Source organism: Cryptomeria japonica, chromosome 8 (assembly GCF_030272615.1).
Source record: "Cryptomeria japonica chromosome 8, Sugi_1.0, whole genome shotgun sequence".
NCBI classification, from domain to species: Eukaryota; Viridiplantae; Streptophyta; class Pinopsida; order Cupressales; family Cupressaceae; genus Cryptomeria; species Cryptomeria japonica.
The window spans coordinates 507,482,024-507,501,665 of record NC_081412.1 but is presented as its reverse complement, the minus strand read 5'-3'; the positions used below and the strand labels follow the sequence as shown (position 1 = coordinate 507,501,665).

Sequence of the window (19,642 nt, the reverse complement as noted above, 5' to 3'; positions counted from 1 at the left end):
GTTATTCACTATTATAACTTTGTTGGTATAGACATATCAAATAATATGATCTTTCACTCTAAGACAAAGCATGTATCTATCAAGTATAACTTTTTGAAGGAAAAGGTGGAAGAAAATGAGTTTAGACTGGTTTATGTGAACACTAAAGAGCAAATTACAGACATTTTCGCTAAACCTTTGCCTAAAGGATCATTTGAGTACCTCAGAGATAGATTAGGGGTTTTTGCCCCTCCAGTAGAGAACTGATTAATGTTATTTGGCATCAGTACGGTATGCATTATCAGATATATTATTCATTCCAAATTGATGTGGTGATGCTACTGCTCAGAGGGAGTAGTTAGTTTTGTGATTCAGTGGTTTTTGTTTTTGCTTTGATATTTTTGTCAAATTTATGGCATTGATGTTAAAGGGGGAGAGATATTCATGTGAAAAACATAAGGGATATATACATTAGGGGGAGAAATTTGAAGAAATTAATCGAGATATCATCTACAGGGAGTGTATGGATCAGAACTTCATTGCTATACTTTTGAGTGGGAAATTTGTTTGGCATTTCTTGGCACTTGGATGTTTTTCACATCTAGTGTTGCCATCAATGCCAAAGGGCAAGATTGTTGGCCATTTGAAGGAATTGATTATGTGTTGCATTAATGTCAACACTAGATGTTTTGGTTGCTTTACCGGTATCCTTCTGGTCCTAGTAGGTTGTTTGGTTTCTGGTTGGATTAGATCATGATGTTCCAATATGTTTTGTCTTATGGAATTGGCTTAGATCTACTATTCATGCTACTCAGATTCATATTCAGTCAGTTGGTTTTGATCTGGTGATCGGATGCTATCTTATATGCTGGTAAGCTTGGTTTGTTATTCTGATGAGGGTTTCATCGGTAGAGCTTTGATGAAGATATTTGATGTTATGCTTAAGTGGTGTTGGTGTGGCTTCTAGTAGAGATTCAGGATGTTGATGGTGATCATGTTTGAGACTTGGTTGATTGGGATCATTTCTTTAGCGTGTGTGGACCTACATGGGGTCCTGGTTTATCTAGGTTATGGACCGACTTAATGTAACCTGTGGATTGGACTTCTTGATGTGTTTCTGGGATGTCTTATGGGTTGGATATTATTTGTTTGATCTCAGGCCGACATGTTTTGAAATTATGTAATTGTTTTATTGTCTGATGGTTGACCTTATTGTTTGTGGTCGAAGGTTTGTATATATATGATGTAAGATCTCATTGTAGATCATATGTAAGGATGAAAAGGATGTAAAGGAGTGAATAATATAATAATAATTCATGCAGAGGATTTGGTCGATCATTGGTGATCGAGTTGGTTTTATGTAACAGGATTTATTCCTCTGGTATTGAGATTAATCATAACTATACTCAGGCATAGAAGATGTTATCAATGTAGTCCATTTCTTCTTCTGGATTGTAGTCTAGATTTTTATGTAGTCAGTGAGACTCCTTTTGTGATGAACAGTGTGCTCTAGGTTGTTGGCCTTCCTGCAAGTGCAAGCCCCTCAATTGTAATCACATACTTACTACAGAAGTATTATCTGACTATGGGTAGGCTTCTCACCATGGTTTTTCCCTTTACCGAGTTTTCCACGTACAAATCTTGGTGTCATGTGGATGGTATTTATTCTCTAATTGTTGCTTGTACTTAATTGATATATTTGTTATCTCGATAATTGGTTTATACATTTTGGTATTGATCTTTTGGGTTCTGGTATTAAAGTTTTAATTGTTTAATATTCCAGTAATCTGGTGACAACTGATTCACCCCCCCCTCTCAGTTGTCTTCTAGTTATTTGAACTGTATAACATGTTAATGCCAAACAAACATGAGAATAATGCCCCTCAAAAATGTGTTATCACTGATTCATAGCTCCAGTCAAAAGAAATTCAGCTTGGGCTCCTTTTTTTATTAAGACCTACTTTATTTAATATTTCTCTATGATGATTACAATATTAGATACTTTTAAATCCTAGTTCTATTGTAGATTATCCCATTTGGTGTGATAATTTGAGATAAGTAAGACACTTTACTTGATACAAGCATATTTAATGTGCATAATATTTCACCAATATCTAATAAAATTCTTTCTATTGATTTATTTGATCCTATTTCATTCTTTTAAACCTTCATACTTTTAAGTTTATTTAAACATGTGATGCTAAAAATGTGGTATATAAAAAAGGCATACACATATAATGAGACAATAAAACATAATGGAAAGCTTAATTGAAAACTAAATTAAAGATGCAAACCATAAGCCTTCCTTGAAATATCTCATTTTCCTCTATTTTTGAGGACCTTGAAGGTGTTGGATTGGTTGGATCTCAGCAGAGCAATGACCTCCAAAGTGGCAGCTCAAGAGTTGAGTAGCTACTTGATCATGATTGATTATGCAAATGATATGAAATGCATGATCTAAGAAACTAGATTAACATGCTATGATTAATTTAAAATGATAATTACTAGATAATTGAAATGTGAATTGCCTATAGTAATGATGCTAAGAATATGAATGCAAGGGATCCTTATTGCTCCAAAAAGGGGGATATTTATAGGAATTCCAAGGCCAAAGCTGAGGTGGCAGGAATCAACAGTCCAGATCTGATCTGAAGATATCAAGGGCCAAGATTGAGGAAGTTGGAGAAGAGGTTGGAGGAAGGGACACTTGTCATCTTTGTGGTGACAAGTGTCAAGGAGCCTTGCTTGTGAGAGGGCAAGTGTCCAAGGGAGGAGACATGTGGAAAAGGTGTCATGTGTCTCAAGGGGAGAATATCCACGCCATAGGAGGTTAGGATGTGCAAGATAGGATAGGGTTAGTTAAACCCAGGGTTATTTGGAATGGGTTAGGTTAGGGGATGGTTAGGTTAGGTGGTTAAAAATTAGGAGCCATGTGCTCATTTGAATTTAGAAATTCAAATAATTTGGAAAATGATAATTTATCTCAACAAACTTGAGTTTGTTAATTTTAATTAGGTATTAGAGGAATTGATTTATATGGGGGGAAATTAATTAATTTAGAATTAATTAATCAAAGGGAGATATGAAATGAACTATATAAATAAATAATGTAGATTTATTTACTAGTAGATGAATAGAGAAATTAATCAAATTGCTTGTGAATCAATTAATTGGGAAGAGGAATTAATCAAATAACTGCGTATTTAATTAACTATCTTCAGACCATTTTTAGGTGTATACATTTTGCTCCTCTTTGAAGCGAAGTGTGATGACGTGTTGATTCAAAGAATAATCTCAATGTGATGATGTTGATATGATATTGGTTCAATAGGATGTCTCAGCCATTGATTGCTAAATTGTGATACGATGATGCCCCCTCGGGAGACCAACTGAGTTTTTGGATCTTTACGAAATTGATTTCCTGATTAGAATTGAGTGGATTTCTGAACGTTGATTGATGAAAGTGCGAGTTCTATGATCACAGTGATGCGGTTCTTGATGTGATGATTGATAAAGCTTGATTAATTAGATTGATAAGATCGAGATTTAGTTTGGTTTCAGGAATGACACCTCCTGTATAAGGCAAAGATGATCAAAGCGTCTAGTTTCAGGAATGATATATCCTGTATAAGACTTGATCAAAACATCTGGTTCCAGGAAGGATACATTCTTTATAGGACACGATAGAATAGATTAGATGCGATAGATTGATATAATTGATAAGGTTGATTGCATAAAGAACTGCCATTTTGTTGATATCAGGTTGCAGGAAGATTCAGATATGTTGATGTTGGTTCATATTTGAGGGGGTAGCATAAGATTTGCATTGGGTCGACAATATTTGGAGAGATGAGTCATCGTTATGATTGTGTATACACCTATGATGATACATTGATGATTCCTGCAATAGATTTGGCCTTGTATAAGATGAGATTTTGTGATCCCATGCAAGAATGAAATGCAAGCTCCATGCAAATGCAAAATGAAATGAAATGTGGCGATCAGACCAGTCATGTGGTCATTGCTTTGTTTCATCATTGAGCCTTTAAAATGTGGGAAGTGAGTGCAAACATCAATGGTATAATTGAATCATGATGACCTAAGCACTATTTTCCTGGGTTTTGATATTGCAAGTTAGCACAAGCATCAAGGTATAATTGAACCAAGATGACCCGAGTGTTGTTTGCGTAAAACAAGTAGTATTAATCATTTCTATATGCAAGTCCGAAATGTCTTCTATGATACTCTAATGATCATGTCTCGAGACAACTTTGCACATATTAACGATTAATTTACAGATAGCAGACAAGAAAAATATCATGTTCCTTCCTTGTTCCTCTAGTCAGAGACATCCTGGAGTCACTCAGAAATCATGATAGCGAAAATCAAGATAAAATAGTTGAACCATTATTGTCAAAGTGTTAAAATCATGAGTCAAGATATATCATCCATTGATATGTGTTTGCCATGTTTAGATTGATATGTGATTGCCATGTTTAGATTGATATGTGATAGTTGATGGTTGACAATGTGATCTTATGTTCAACATTGGATGTGTCTCAGTTTTTTGCTTGACAAGTGTTGTCTAATTGTTGTTCTACCTGTTTGATTAAGCTCAAAGCGATGAAAATTTTTGCCCCCACCTAGGTTCAAATTCTACCCCCGGACTAGAAACAAACTTTATTATGATATATACAATGATCCAAACCATGGCGAGAAATCACCTGGGATGCTTGCGTATGTACAAAGGCTTTATTATGGATATGAACAACGCTAATGGAAATGAATGCAAGCGGAAGGATGCATGAACCAATAGATGGAAGAGCTAGTTGATAGATAGCGCCTATTTGCCAGGTTTTCACCATCTATTTTTATTGCACTTTTTCTCATATTTTATTTTTTCAATGTTTTTCACTGTTTTTGTATTTTTTTCTTTTTCATTGTTTTTGGATTTTTTTGCTTTTCCACTGTTTTTGGATTTTTCTTCTTTTTCACTGTTTTGGAATTTTTTTGCTTTTCCACTGTTTTAGGATTTTTCTACTTTTTCGTTGTTTTTGGATTTTTCTACTTTTTCACTATTTTTGGATTTTTCTGCTTTTCCACTGTTTTTGGATTTTTCTGCTTTTTCAGACATAAAACTTCTTCAAATGCATGCTATTGATGGGTTCCTCGAGTTGATCCCCATCCTGTGTTGATAGTTGATATGCTCTTGGCCCAAATATTTATGTGACCACAAACGGACCTAACTAGTTTGGTTCAAACTTTCCTTTCTTTTCTCAATCTGGTTGATTTCGTGGATTTTCCTTTAGTACTAGTTCTCCAACTTGAAAGACTCATGGTTTGACCTTGTGATTATAAATTTGGCATATTCTTTGCTGATATACCTTTAAATGATCAAAGGCATTTTGTCTTTGTTCATGGATCAATTCTAACTCCTGCAATCTAGATATTCGTTGTTCTTCATCTCGGATAAGACCTTTTAATGATACACGTAGAGAAGATATCTCTACTTCTATTGGAAGTATTGCTTCTAATCCATAAACAAGAGAGAAAGGCGTGGCACCTTTTGGTGTGCGGATACTAGTATGGTAGGCCCATAGAGAAGGGTTCAATTGAATGTGCCAATCTCTGTAAGCATCATTCACTATCTTTTTGAGGATTTTCAAAATAGTTTTGTTTGATGCTTCTGCTTTCCCATTCCCTTGTGGATAGTAAGGTGTGGAAATTTGTGTTGGATCTTGAATTTCTCACATATTTCTTGGAAATCCTGATTCTTGAATGTTTGTCCATTATCATTGATAATGGTCAAAGGTATTCTATAGTGACAGATGATGTAGTTCAAGATAAATGCAGCAATTTGTTTTCCTGTGATATTTGTGAGAGGTACTGCCTTAATCCATTTTATGAAATATTATGTAGCTACAAGGATGAATTTTTGACCATTGGATGAAGGAGGATTTATCTTGCCTACTAGATCAAGACCCCAATTGGCAGAAAGGCCAAGATGTTGCCAAAGCATGAAGTTCTTGTGCTAGTGTATGAATTAAATTTCCATGGATCTGACATTGTTTGCATGTTTTAGCTATCTAAAAATAATCTCATTCCATAGTTGGCCAATAATAGCCCAAGCGTATGAGTTTTTTTGAAAGGGTAAAACCACTTGAATGAGTGCCACAAATGTCATTATGGACTTCATGTAAGGCCTTCTCAGATTCTTCTTGTTTGAGACATCTTAAAAGAGTATCGTCTAGACCTCGTTTAAACAGGGTATCCGCGACAAGAGTATAATGGGAGGATTGGCAAATAAATTTTCTCTTTTGGTTCTTTGATAAATTGGGAGGTAGGGTGTTATCTTTCAGGTATGTATAAGTTTGGCCATAGTGGGAGGAATCATGCCCAACAAGGTGACAGATAGTTTGGGAATCAGGACAATTATGAGTGGGGTAAAACAACTCTTCCACCAAGAATTCATCATGTTCTTGATTTTCTTGTGTCTGAAGTAGAGAAGCAAGTGTTGGCATGGCATCTATTGCTTTGTTGTCATTCCTTGGAATTTTCTCAAAAGTGATTTCTACAAAATTCTTCTTGTAATCATCTACCATATTTTAATAAGGCATGAGTTTGTCATCCTTTGTTTGGTAATCATCATTAATTTGATTGATGACGAGTTGAGAGTCTCCAAAGACCTGAAGTTGTGTAATGTTCCATTCTATAGCCATTTTGATACCTATAACCAAAGCTTCATATTCTTCTCTATTGTTGGTGCATGGAAAGTTTAATTTGTATGCTTTCAAAATTGTATGACCTTGTGGTGTGATGAATAGAATACCTGCTCCTGATCCATGTTGTGTTTCATTATTGATTCCTTCTCCTGGATTGATATTCGGGTGATGTATTATAAGATTTGGATCTAACCCTAAAATGTCTACATATGACCATCTTTTGATTTGCCTCCTTTTGAAGAGTTCCAAATATTTTTGCCTTTCTAGTTCTGATAGAGAAGTTGTTGGATATAGATCAGTTGTGCCAATGTTAACTACCTCTATCGATTCTATCAGGATAGATGACCTCTCGATAAAATTCAGGTAAGGTGTCAAATTTCCCATCTTTCGGCACCTCAAGGAGGTTTTTACCGTTAGATGTGTCCTTTCTTTTTACTTTTTCTCAGTCTAATGTTGTCAGTAAGTGGTTTTCAGCATTAGACCTGATATTGTTTTCTTTATTTTCATTTTTACAACTAGGAGATTTGGCACCCACTTGACTCGAAGATACATTAGTGAAATCCCTAGTGGAAGTTGTTGTGGGTTTGATTGCATTAATATATAAGGATATGACATGGTCATTAGGAAAGGTACCAATGGTGGCATGACTTTCATTTTCCCAGTCCATAAGTTCAGGATGGATTAAGGGTAAAGGATCCTCAGGTTGAATTATTTCAAAGATATTAGGGGTCATGATAGAGATGTCAGAGCTTTTAATATGCATTTCAATGTCTAGAACGATACTCTCATCAGAATGACCTCTTGCAAGTAGCTCCTGATCATCCTCGATTTAGTCCAAGTCAACTGAATGTGATTTTGATTCAAGTGGGCTAGTTCCTAACGTTTGTCTTGCATACGTGTGAACTATATCGACACCTACATCTTCTTCATCCCTTTCAATTTCAAGTTGCTCTTGTTTGTTTTTCCATGATAGAAAATATTCTTCGTTCCCTTGATCTCTTACCTGCATTTGTTTTTCCATGCTTAACAAAATTGATGCAAATGATTGTTCCTTGGATTGTGTGCTTGAAGATGTTGCCTCTCTGTTATGTGGAACAATGACCTCTTGAGCTGGTTTTAGATTACTACAACACTACAATGGATTTGAGTCTGCTGAGATCATGATTTCCTGCCCATTGTATGGAAATTTCAGGCACTGATGAAATATTGATGGAATAGCTTGTATGTCATGTATCCATGATCTTCCCAAGAGTATGTTGTATGGTAATTCCAAGTCTAGAACTTGGCATGTTGTCTTTTTTCTGCAAAGGTCCCAGTCTGATGGGTAATATAACAATTCCCTTAGAGGAACACTCTTCTTCATCATATGCTTTGATGGTGATCTTTTTATGGGGATCAACTACATCTTCTAAATAACCTAGAGCGTGGACAAGACTCAATGAGAAAATGTTTAAGCCAGCTCCACCATCTATTAGGATATGTTTAACGAGTGTTCTATGAATGAGGACTTCAATTTGCAAGGGAGCGTTATGGGGATGTTGCAAGGAATCAATGCTTGGACATGAAGGAGATGGGCTTTGAATATGATCCTCTGAAATAGGTTTGATGGCCATTATGGATATCCCTTGGGGAACTTCATCCTTGGGTGTATTTCTTGGTGAGGATGCTATGCAAGGTTCTTGCAATTTTTTAAGAGGTGTAGGAATAGATGCCTTTGGAGAGTCAATTTGCTTATGGGGGGATGAGCCATTCCTAGACATAGGTGCATGATTTTGATCTTCCTCAACAAAATCCTTTAGGGATCTCTTTAAAAGTTACATAAGAGAGCCACCTTTCTTTGGAGATGCATTTGAATCCTTGTGAGGTTTTGACATAGTTGGATTTTGATTTTGGACTTGTTTGATTTCTCTGATATGTTGACATGTTATGTCTTCTTCTTGTATTTTACTTTGGTATTCCATGTTTCTATGCTCTTTAGCAATTTTGAATGTTTATATTTTCATTACAAGGATTCGATTGTCTAAAATGTGTTTTGATAAGTGACCAACTATCAAGGTAGGTATTATAGAGTGATATGGCATGAAAAGATAATTCAGTATTTGTAGATTTGTAAGTTTTTTGATCTTAGTTTGGAGTGCAATGATGATGATTTCAATAAAACCAAGTCTAATAGGAACGATATATCCTACGATGTGGGACAAGGTTATCCTGATCAAACATTCTAGTTTCATGATAGAGGATGATAGATCCTGATGAGAAACTTAGTTTTTGAGTGATCAATTTATCAAAGAAGGTGTGATGTCGCACTTTGAGATATTAGATCTTAAACTTTTGGAGATGAATACTTGAGAACCTTTAGCATGTCAAGTCTTGAATCTATTGTAGCAAAAGATAACCTGACTGAGTGACCCGAGAAGGTGACCTAGTCTCTATGATTGACTGTCTGAGAAATGGGTTGTCTTTGTTTTTTGATTTTGGTGCAGTTTACCAGAAACGCTAACAAAATGACTAGAAACGTTGCTATACTGACCAGAAACGCTACTATATGGACCAGAAATGCTAACAAACTGACCAAAAATGCTAATAAACTAACTGAGAACGCTACTATACTGACCATAAATGTTGCTATACTAACTAGAAACGCTAACAAACTGACTAGAAATGCTGCTATACTGACCAGAAACGTTGCTATATTGACCAGAAATGCTGCTAGATGGACCAAAAACGCTGACAAACTGACCGAGAATGCTTCTATACTAACCAGAAATGCTGACAAACTGACCAACAACACTAAGGAACATACCAAAAATGTTATTCTGTAGTGCAATGACTCTAAAGTTCAAAACAGTGATGTTTAGACTCAGCAAATTGGGTGTTTGAACTTAGGAGATTGTTGTTTTGACCTAACTTTTTTATTTTTAGACTCAGATAATTGAAATTTAGACCTAGCAAGTGCATAGTAGAAGATCTAGTGTTGAAACATGAGAAATTTGACATTTAAACCAAAAGAGCTGATGTTTAGACCAAGAGAGATGACATTTAGACCGTAAGAGTTGACGTTTAGACCAAGAGTGTCGACGTTTAGACCAAGAACTCTGAAGCTTAAACTAGTGATGTTATAACTTAGACAATGATTATTTTGACCCCAAGAGTTAACGTGTAGACTGAGAAAATTGATGTTTATATCTAGCAAGCTCAACCTTGGAGAGTTAATGTTGAAATATGAAAAAGATAACATTCATACCAAGAGAGCTGACGTTTAGACCAGAAGAGCAATTGTTTGGACCGTAGGTGTGACTATCTAGACCGTATGTGCAACTGTTTGGACCGTATGTGTGACTATTTGGACCATAGGTGAGACTGTTTGGACTGTATGTGCGACTGTTTGTACCCTATGTGCGACTGTTTGGACCGAAAGAGCTAATCTGCTATGAAACTTGTAAATTTGACAATTTGAGGTTTGAGTTTACAATTTTTGTTGTATTTCAATGGATGATATCTTGATTGGACTGAATGTGTGACTGTTTGGACCGTAGGTACGACTGTTTGGACCGTATGTGCGACTGTTTGGACCGTATGTGCGACTACTATTTGGACCGAAAGAGCTAATCTGTTGTGAAACTTGTAAATTTGATAATTTGAGGTTTGAGTTTGCAATTTTTGTTGTATTTTAATGGATGATATCTTGATTGAAGTGCGACTGTTTGGACTATATGTGCGATTGTTTGGACCGTAGGTGTGACTATTTGGACCGTATGTGCGAATGTTTGGATTGTAGGTGTGACTGTTTGGACCGTATGTGTGACTATTTGGACCATAGGTGCGACTGTTTGGACCATCGGTGCGACTGTTTGGACCATAGGTGCGACTGTTTGGACCATAGGTGCAACTATTTGGACTATATGTGCGACTGTTTGGACCGAAAGAGCTAATCTATTGTGAAACTTATAAATTTGACAATTTGAAGTTTGAGTTTGCAATTTTTGTTGTATTTCAATGGATGATATCTTGACTTGGCTTACAAACACAAAATTCATATTGTATTTATGTCCCAAAGGACACATAAAGTGTATGTTCAAGAAGCTTTAAATAAAGCCCAAGTTTTCACGGGTTTTGAACAATTGAAAACACATCATTCAGTCTATCCTAAGGAGACTGGCTTTATTATTAGTTCTTAGCCCACACTTGGTACCCTATCAGCTCACACAACCTTGTCACCCCCTAAAGGGCTCCCATGTTTTTGCCTTTGCGGGAGCTAGTGGAGTCCCATTATGAGCCTAGCAATAAGGTCTCAAAAGGGGAGTTCACACATATGCTCAAGAGGGACATATGGTGAGTATCTTAAGGAGAGATTCTTCCCCCTCCATGCACTAAGAATTTAATAATGTTCAGAGGTAAACCAGGTAGCTTCTAATTTTAATTGGAACTAGTAAGGGATCTGTTCGGCATATCAGACCATAAACTCAATTAAGAGGTCTCCCAACCTTGAAAACCAAGGTTTGATATACCTGAAGGTACAAAGGAGAGTTATTCTTGATCACTGCCATTGACTTGATTTTCATCAAATCACGTTTATTTTATAGTGGGTTGGAGTACTTGGTGTTAGCCATTCCCACTTGTGGCATTCCCCTCTCACCGGCCTTAATGGCTTTGGCCTTATAGGCTCCTCGGGAGGGCAGGCCCGCTAAAGATATGCACTATTGAAAGGAAAAGATGAGTCTAGCTTTCTGATCACCTAAGAAAGGTGAGAGCATACTTGCCTATCATCAAAATACATAAGACATGTTTGTTCATTTCCATTGTAATTAGTCTATGTGCCTAATTTATCAAAAATAAGTGCAAAATCCCACGGCCGCAAACAAAGTTAGTAGTTTATATTGCATTCTTTGACGACGAAATGGTTTATGCCTCTGGTCTCTCATAGCAATATAAGTACCTGCAAAACCAATAATCTATAAATTAGGTTCAGAAAATGACAGTCCAGAAGTAGAAATAAGGAATGCAACATACAACATTTGAAAAATCAATAAACAACTGAAAATGACATCAAATTGACCAAGAACACCATCATATGTGCCAAGAACGCTGCCAAATGGACCCAAAACGCTATTCTAAAGACCAGAAATGATGTTTTGCACACTAGAAGTGTTGTTAAATAGATTGAAAACATTGTCAAATATACCAGAAACACTAAGGTACAAACTGAAAATGCTAAAACAGAGAAAAATATAAAAACAAAGTCAAGAAATCTCCCATAAACTTCATTTGAGGTGTCAGAACGCTACAAAAGAGGCCAAGAACGCAATTCAGGAGCCCAAGAGAGCTAATATGCACTCCAAAAGAGCTAATCAACCTATCAATGAAATTTCCTACAAAGAAACTTGTTAAAGATCAAAGGGGCTAGGCCCCATGATGGGCGCCAATTAATGTGATGCTAAAAATGTGGTATATAAGAAAGGAATACACATATAATGAGACAATAAAACATAATGGAAAGCTTAATTGAAAACTAAATTAAAGATGCAAACCATAAGATTTCCTTGAAATGTCTCATTTTCCTCTATTCTTGAGGACCTTGAAGGTGTTGGATTGGTTGGCTCTTAGCGAAGCAATGACCTCCAAAGTGGCAACTCAAGAGTTGAGTAGCTACTTGATCATGATTGATTATGCAAATGATAGGAAATGTATGATCTAAGAAACTAGATTAACATGTTATGATTAATCCAAAATGCTAATTACTAGACAATTGAAATGTGAATTGCCTATAGTAATGATGCTAAGAATATGAATGTGAGGGTCCTTATTGCTCCAAAATGGGGGATATTTATAAGAATTCCAAGGCCAAAGCTGAGGTGGCAGGAATCAACAGTCCATATCTGATTTGAAGATATCAAGGGCCAAGATTGAGGAAGTTGGAGAAGAGGTTGGAGGAAGGGACACTTGTCATCTCTATGGTGACAAGTGTCAAGGAACCTTGCTCATGAGAGGGCAAGTGTCCAAGGGAGGAGACATGTGGAAACAATGCCATGTGTTTCAAGGAGAGAATATCCACACCATAGGAGGTTAGGGTAAGGAGGTTAGGATGTGCAAGATAGGATAGGGTTAGTTGGAATGGGTTAGGTTAGGGGATGGTTAGGTTAGGTGGTTAGAAGTTAGGAGCCATGTGCTCATTTGAATTTTAGAAATTCAAATAATTTGGAAAATGATAATTAATCTCAACAAACTTGAGTTTGTTAATTTTAATTAGGGATTAGAGGAATTGATTTATATGGGGGGAAATTAATTAATCAAAGGGGGATATAAAATGAACTATATAAATAAATCATGTAGATTTATTTACTAGTAGATGAATAGAGAAATTAATCAAATTGCTTGTGAATTCAATTAATTGGGAAGGGGAATTAATCAAATAACTGCATATTTAATTAACTATCTTCAGACTATTTTTAGGTGTATACAAAAGATATTTTATTTTATATATGCATTTTAGATTTTAGTATCTAGTATTCTTATTACAATTATACTATTATACAATTCTACACTTGTTATTATTATTTTATTTTTTTAATAAGTAAATAGTTGTAGAGGGGCAGCACCCTTGTATTAATCGATTTGATAAATACAAAAACCTGATTCAGTGAGGGCGGTAGGGGGAAAGAATTGAGAAGAAAACCCCCTCCCATTACCCTGTCAGAGACAGTAACAAACCAGCAGAAAGCTGGATAAAAAAGCCATCAATGGCACTTTACTAGATTGTCTTTTTTATAGTGACAGTAAACCTAAAGACTCAACCATTAAGCCATTACAATATTTCAAAATTTCCAAAAAAAACTGTCACCGGTATGTTGTTGCCTTCAACCACCTGAGTCATCTTCAGAGTTCTCTCGGGCTAATGCATGAGATGCCTCCAGCACAATGGGACATTCAGTCCCGTAGTCTATGTGCGCATAAGATTCTACCTTCTCTGTCGAGTGTCTCTAGTCATCTGGGATCCATTCTTCCCCCTAGCCAAAACCCCAATTTGTATCCTCCGCCAATGCTCCATCTGCGATGATGCCCATGTTTGGCTCAAGGGCAATGCCCTCTGCCTGCAAGAAATATTTTCTCCATTCATTGGTAAAACCCGGTTGAGCCCTCGCCACTTTCATTAGGAAGGCGATATTCCTGTTGACTATTGGCTAGATTGTCTGAAGTGCTTCAAATTCAAGTGAGTTCACAACAACAAACTTCTTTACCTCTGCTCCATTACCATGTGACATATAGTAGTTCTGTGGCAGCGGTGTATGGTGATTCCCATCAATGTTGTCTAATACTGCATTTATTTCACCCAGCAAACGGTGGTGGAATAGCATTTGTGTGAGAAATTTGGCCTTCTGCTTGGACATCCCCATATATACCAGCATTGCCAAGAAAAAGGCAGGAATATCTATATTGGACCTGTACCTGTGATTGTCCCTTAGTGTTACTGACCATCAGTTTCTGGCTTCGAGAGTCTATCAGCCTCTTCATTCCCCTCCCGATATATATGAGAAATCCGAAATTCCTCAAATTTCATTAATAGTTTCAGAATAGGCTGTAGCCATTGGTTTAGCTGCCAGCTGGGAGTGCTACAATGTCTGATTGCATTTACCACATTCAGAGAGTCCCCTTCTAGATGGATGTGTTGTATTCCCATTTCAATCCCTAGTTGAAGTCCTCTAAGTGTAGCTCTAAACTCTGCCTCATTGTTGGTAGCAATCCCAATTCTTTCTGAGACTTCCCTGAGGCTCCTGCCATCTGAGCTCCTCATAATGCAACCAATACCACTCTGGCCCGGGTTACCTACAGAAGCACCATCAAAATTTACTTTGGTCCATCCAACTTGTGGTGCTTCCCATTTGACATTCTATCTCGGAGTTACTAGTATAGCAACTGAATCCCTACCAAAGATTGGTGGAATGTTCAGATTTGGGAAGGCCAATTTTATCCTCTAATCCCAGTCTGTGTAGATATTCTTTTTTAGTGTTTTGTGCCTGACTGACTCATTCAATAGTTTAGATAGATGAAGTCCATTTTTTCCACATAGTGCTACAGGGGTCATATCCTTATTATGGAAGATCCTCCGGTTCCTTTCTTTCCATAATTCCCAGATCAATAGTGAAGGTAGGATAAGTAGCAGATCTCCAAAAATAGCCTTTCCCTTCAGCTTTGGCCATTGTTGAAACCATTCCTACAGCCCTTTAGGAAATGGGTTATGGAGATTCAATATGTTCATAAAGTACCACCAGCAGGTACAAGCATATTTGCAATGAAGGAGGAAGTGATCCGTTGTTTCTTCCTATTTCAGGCAGAGAAAGGTCCCTTCTTTGGGGAGAAGGAATTTATGCCAAAAAAGGCTAACCGGCCAATCTTTTTTATCTATGGCTGCTTCCTTAATTTTATAGCCAAAGCAAACCTTGTATCTGCCATCCGAAGAGCCACACCATTTGATGATGTCATCTTCCAAGGAAGGACTGATTGTCTATTTATTAAGGATTTTTGTGAATACACCCTTTTGGGTTTGGTTAAGACCCAAAGGATCGAGAGGTTTCCACTCCCATTTGTCAATTCCATTTATGTTGGCTGAGTACCCATAATCACACACCTTATTTCCCCATAATCAGTAGGTTCTTTCCATTATAGCATGTAGAGACTCATTAGCACCTAATGCAATTTCACCCCCCCATGAGTCCTTCCAAAAGGAGGCATTCTTCACATACTTTATCTCCCATGTAACATGGTCACTTATAATGTCTCTACTTTCAAAAATGAAATTCCAGATGCGGGATTCTTTGGGGGGGTTATCAATTGTGAGAATTCTTTTAGGTTCAAGAGAGTCCAGATACTTGTCTTTTAAGATTCTGATCCATTTCTAATTGCCACCACTGCAGATCTCCCATACAAGCTTAGCCCCCATTGCCAAGTTCATAGATGAGATTTGTCAAATACCTACTCCCCCTGCATTTTTTGGTTGACTAATTTTTTTCCAGGCTATAAGGGGAAACTTCCCTTTCTCATTTGTCTCATTCCATAAGAAGTTCCACATTATAGAGGTTAGCTCATTCTCAATTGCCACTGGTAGCTTTAGACAGGACATAGAAAAGATCGGTAGTGCAGAGAGGACTGACTTGATCATTGTGAATTTCCCTACCGATGATAACCATTTCCCTTTCCAGCTTGCTAGTCTTGTCTTACATTTCTCAATGAGATGCTTCCAATAGTCTTTCTTGTTGCTTTCGGTGAAGAGAGGAGTGCCAAGAAATTTCCCCAGGAAGTTTGCAATTCTGAGGTTGAGTATCCTGGATAGATTACCTTGCAGCGCTAACGGGGTATTATTGAAGTACACTTCTGATTTGTGCCAATTGATTTTTTGCCCAGACACTTTGCAATAATCTTCCAGACTAGTTTTGATAGTCTTTGCCTCTTTTCTACAAGCAGCCCCAAACAGGATGGTGTCATCAATGAATTGTAGGTGAGTTGTGTGCTCCACCCCATTTGCCACATTAACCCCTTGCCAGCTTCCATTTAGATGAAGATTTCTGATTGTTCTGCCTAAGGCTTCAGCCATGATTATGAATAGAAAAGGAGACATTGGATCGCCTTGTCGGATCCCTTTAGAGGTGGGGAAGAAGCCATGAGAGGAACCATTAACCAGAACCGAGAATTTTACAGATGATAGGAAACTATTAACCCATGTTATCCATTCATTGGAGAAGCCAAACTTCCTTAGTGCATCAATTAAAAAGGTCCTGTCAACCATATCATAAGCCTTTAAAATGTCCAATTTGAGAATCATGCATGAGTCTTTGTTTTCCTTGCCATATGAAGTGTTTCATGGGTAGTGATTATACCTTCCACAATTGATCTGCCCAGAGCAAATCCACTCTGTTCCTCCGATATGAGATATTTCATGAGGGGTTTCATTCTATTTGCAATAATTTTTGTCACTATCTTATAGACCGTGTTGCATAAAGAAATAGGTCTGTAATCACCCATTTCCAGGGGGGTTTGTTTCTTAGGGATGAGTGCCAAAAAAGTGTGATTGATGGCTCCTAACATAGTCCTTTTCCTCCTGGATCCTTCCACTGCTAGAGCCAGATCATGGGCAATGATATTCCAAAATTGCTGAAAAAAGGCAGCTATGAAGCCATCAGGACCTGGATTTTATCAGGGTTGAGTTGAAAAGTTGCCTTCCTGACCTTTTCAATCAAAATTTTGTTATAAAGTGCTAAGTTCTGATCCTCAATAATCACCGATGGGATAGCATCAAGAACTTTATTTCTCATAGTTTGATCTACCTGATTGACACCATTCATCATATCTTCAAAATGTCTTACCGCTTCCTTTGCAATTTCTTCATAACTGTTCATAGTATCCCCTTTGGCTTTCTTTATTTCCGATATTCTATTTCTATTCTAGTTGGCTATCACAGTTATGTGGAAGAACTTGGTGTTCCTATCTCCCTCTTTTAGCCATAATTCTCTTGTTTTCTGACGCCAATGTATTTCCTCACGCCAAAGTATTTCACTTAGCTTAGATTTCATGGATTTCTCCTTAGTGAATGTTTCTGCATTCATTCTGGATGATATCACAATGTTCGTTACTTCTTCAAGTTCCCCCTGAATCCTTAGCTTTTCCACATGGATGTTTCTAAAATGGTTAGCATTGCATTGTTTGATCTTGTTTTTAATGTGTTTAAGCTTCTTATTGAGTTTTTATATACTTGAGTTGTTTCCAAATATTGGCTCCTCCCACTAGGTTGAGATTAAGTCATATAGCTTAGGCTCTCTCGGCCACATCTTCTCAAACCGGAAGGGGGTACCCCCTTCAGACTGTCCTTTGGAAACCTCTAGGCAAATTGGGTAATGGTCTGATCCGGTGAGTGGGAGGTTTGATGCTTCCAGTGTAAGATTTTGTCCTAGCAAGTCACTGGCAACAAAGAAATGGTCTAAGCGTTCTGCTATATTGGTGAAGCCCAACCTCCTATTTGTCCATGTGAAGCTACCATTCTTAGGAATAATATCCAACAATTGGTTTCTTTCTACAAACTCCAAGAAGTCTCTCTGAATGGTACCGGTCCTCCTGATTCCACCAGACTTCTCATTGGCTGATAGTGTTAGGATTCCCACAGATACTGAGAGGGGGGGTGAATCAGTATCTAACCAATAAATAGATTTTCTTGTCTTAAAACATGTAAAGAATATTAATATTGTATATCGGTAAATAGAAAGTAATGCAATAAACAAAGATAACAGCAACCACATGAAAAACACACCATAACACAATAGTTTAACAAGGAAACCCGGTGTGGGAAAAACCTCGGTGGGATTTGTGACCCACAATATTCACTTACTAGCCAATAAGAGAATATTACTGCTACAAGAGGGGCCTACACATGCAGGAAGGCCAAGTGCCTAGAGCTCACTGCTCAATTACAAAATGGGAAGTCTCACTGACTTACAAAATGGATTATATAAATCCAATGTCTTGTACTGCTTCAAAATCGCATCTACTATGCCAGATCTAGTACTGGTTTATAGCTCTACTTCTTACATAAACCCTTAACCTATAATTCACATAATAGGTTTGCCTTATTTGGCCTAATTACATTCCTCTATGCATACCTAATTGTTCTACAATGATCTCTTATATATATGAGTCATTTTACAATTTGCCAAGTCGGCTTACAATGATTTTACAATAATAAACAAAATAAATTAAAATCAAAAATTCTTGTCGGCTTCTGTGTCAGTATGCTTCCTTTCACTACTGGTGTCGGTGGTCTGTGTGCCAGTGTAGAATCCGACTTTGTTGGTGCTAGTGGATTGCCTTGCCGGTGTAATAGGATTGTAAGGTTGCCATCAATGACAAAACCTTCAATCACCTACAATGTCTCATTGGAGTGTTCATTTGCCAACAATCTCCCCCTTTGGCATTGATAACAACATTCATGAGAAAAATTCAGAAGTGTATCCAAAAATTGAAGTCCAAAAATTGTTACCAAAAATGTGTGCTCCCCCTAAGCAGATGATCCCTAAGTTATTGGATTTTTCTCATACCACTACTCCCCCTTTGGCATCAATGACAAAGGTTGTCAAAGTGTCAATAGAGTGTAGTTTCCTACTTCACCCTTGTAACCGGTTGGTTAAAATCTGAAAAAGATCTGCCAAAACTAAATTCAAGCTTCCAAGCAACTTTTTGCTATCTTTTATTGCTACCTCTGTCCTCTGAACTATACCGGTGAGGTGTTGCATTTGCTCTGCCGGTGTTTTTTGGCCTTCAACCAAGGCATTAGATATTTCTTTCCTTAAGGTGGCGAGGTAGTCCAATTGTGGACTTAGTCTCCATTTAAGATCCTTAGCCTTACCTTTTATTCTTTCCTTTTCTCTATTCAGCTTTAATAGTTCTTCTTCAAAACTTGTTATCTTCTGCTCAAAAACTGATAATGAATCAGATGAGTTAATGAAATTGTCAGCTAGTTGATTTATTTCCTCCTATATCTTGATGATCTTCTTGTCTATATCAACTGTCAAAAAATTAGTCTTACAAGTATCTCTGTACAAAGTTATGAATTCCTTTAATGTGCTACATAATTCCGGTAGAAGTGTGTCAAACTGCCTTGTACACTTCTTTATTTGTTCCTCAAAGAATTTGTGTTTTTCTATTTCTAATCTCTCCTTGAATGCTTCCTCTTTTATTTGTTCAACTATCACAGTGTTTTCAGTAATATACTTAGACAAAGTTTCAAGTTGACTCAAAGAATCTTTATTGTCTACATTACATTTTGGAGCTATCATCTTCAAAATCGGAATTGTGTCATCTATAGCCTTATATGCTTGTGAGCTACAATCTATTATTTTCTTTATAGAATCCAAAAGAACTTTTGTTACATTAGTTGATTTGAATCTTGCAGTTGAAGTGCC

General features: G+C 37.0%; 1 protein-coding gene across 1 annotated transcript in view; it reads right to left on the bottom strand.

The window, feature by feature from the left end:
- Positions 1-13,705: 13,705 nt before the first annotated feature.
- Positions 13,706-19,642, bottom strand: part of LOC131857752 (uncharacterized) — an 82,965-nt gene continuing 77,028 nt past the window's right edge. The window contains exons 5-8 of the mRNA XM_059210461.1: positions 16,032-16,468; positions 14,172-14,522; positions 13,937-14,013; positions 13,706-13,789 (exon numbers count right to left, since the gene is read on the bottom strand). Coding sequence (XP_059066444.1) covers positions 13,706-13,789; positions 13,937-14,013; positions 14,172-14,522; positions 16,032-16,468 — 949 coding nt within the window. The remainder of the gene's footprint in view (positions 13,790-13,936; positions 14,014-14,171; positions 14,523-16,031; positions 16,469-19,642) is intronic.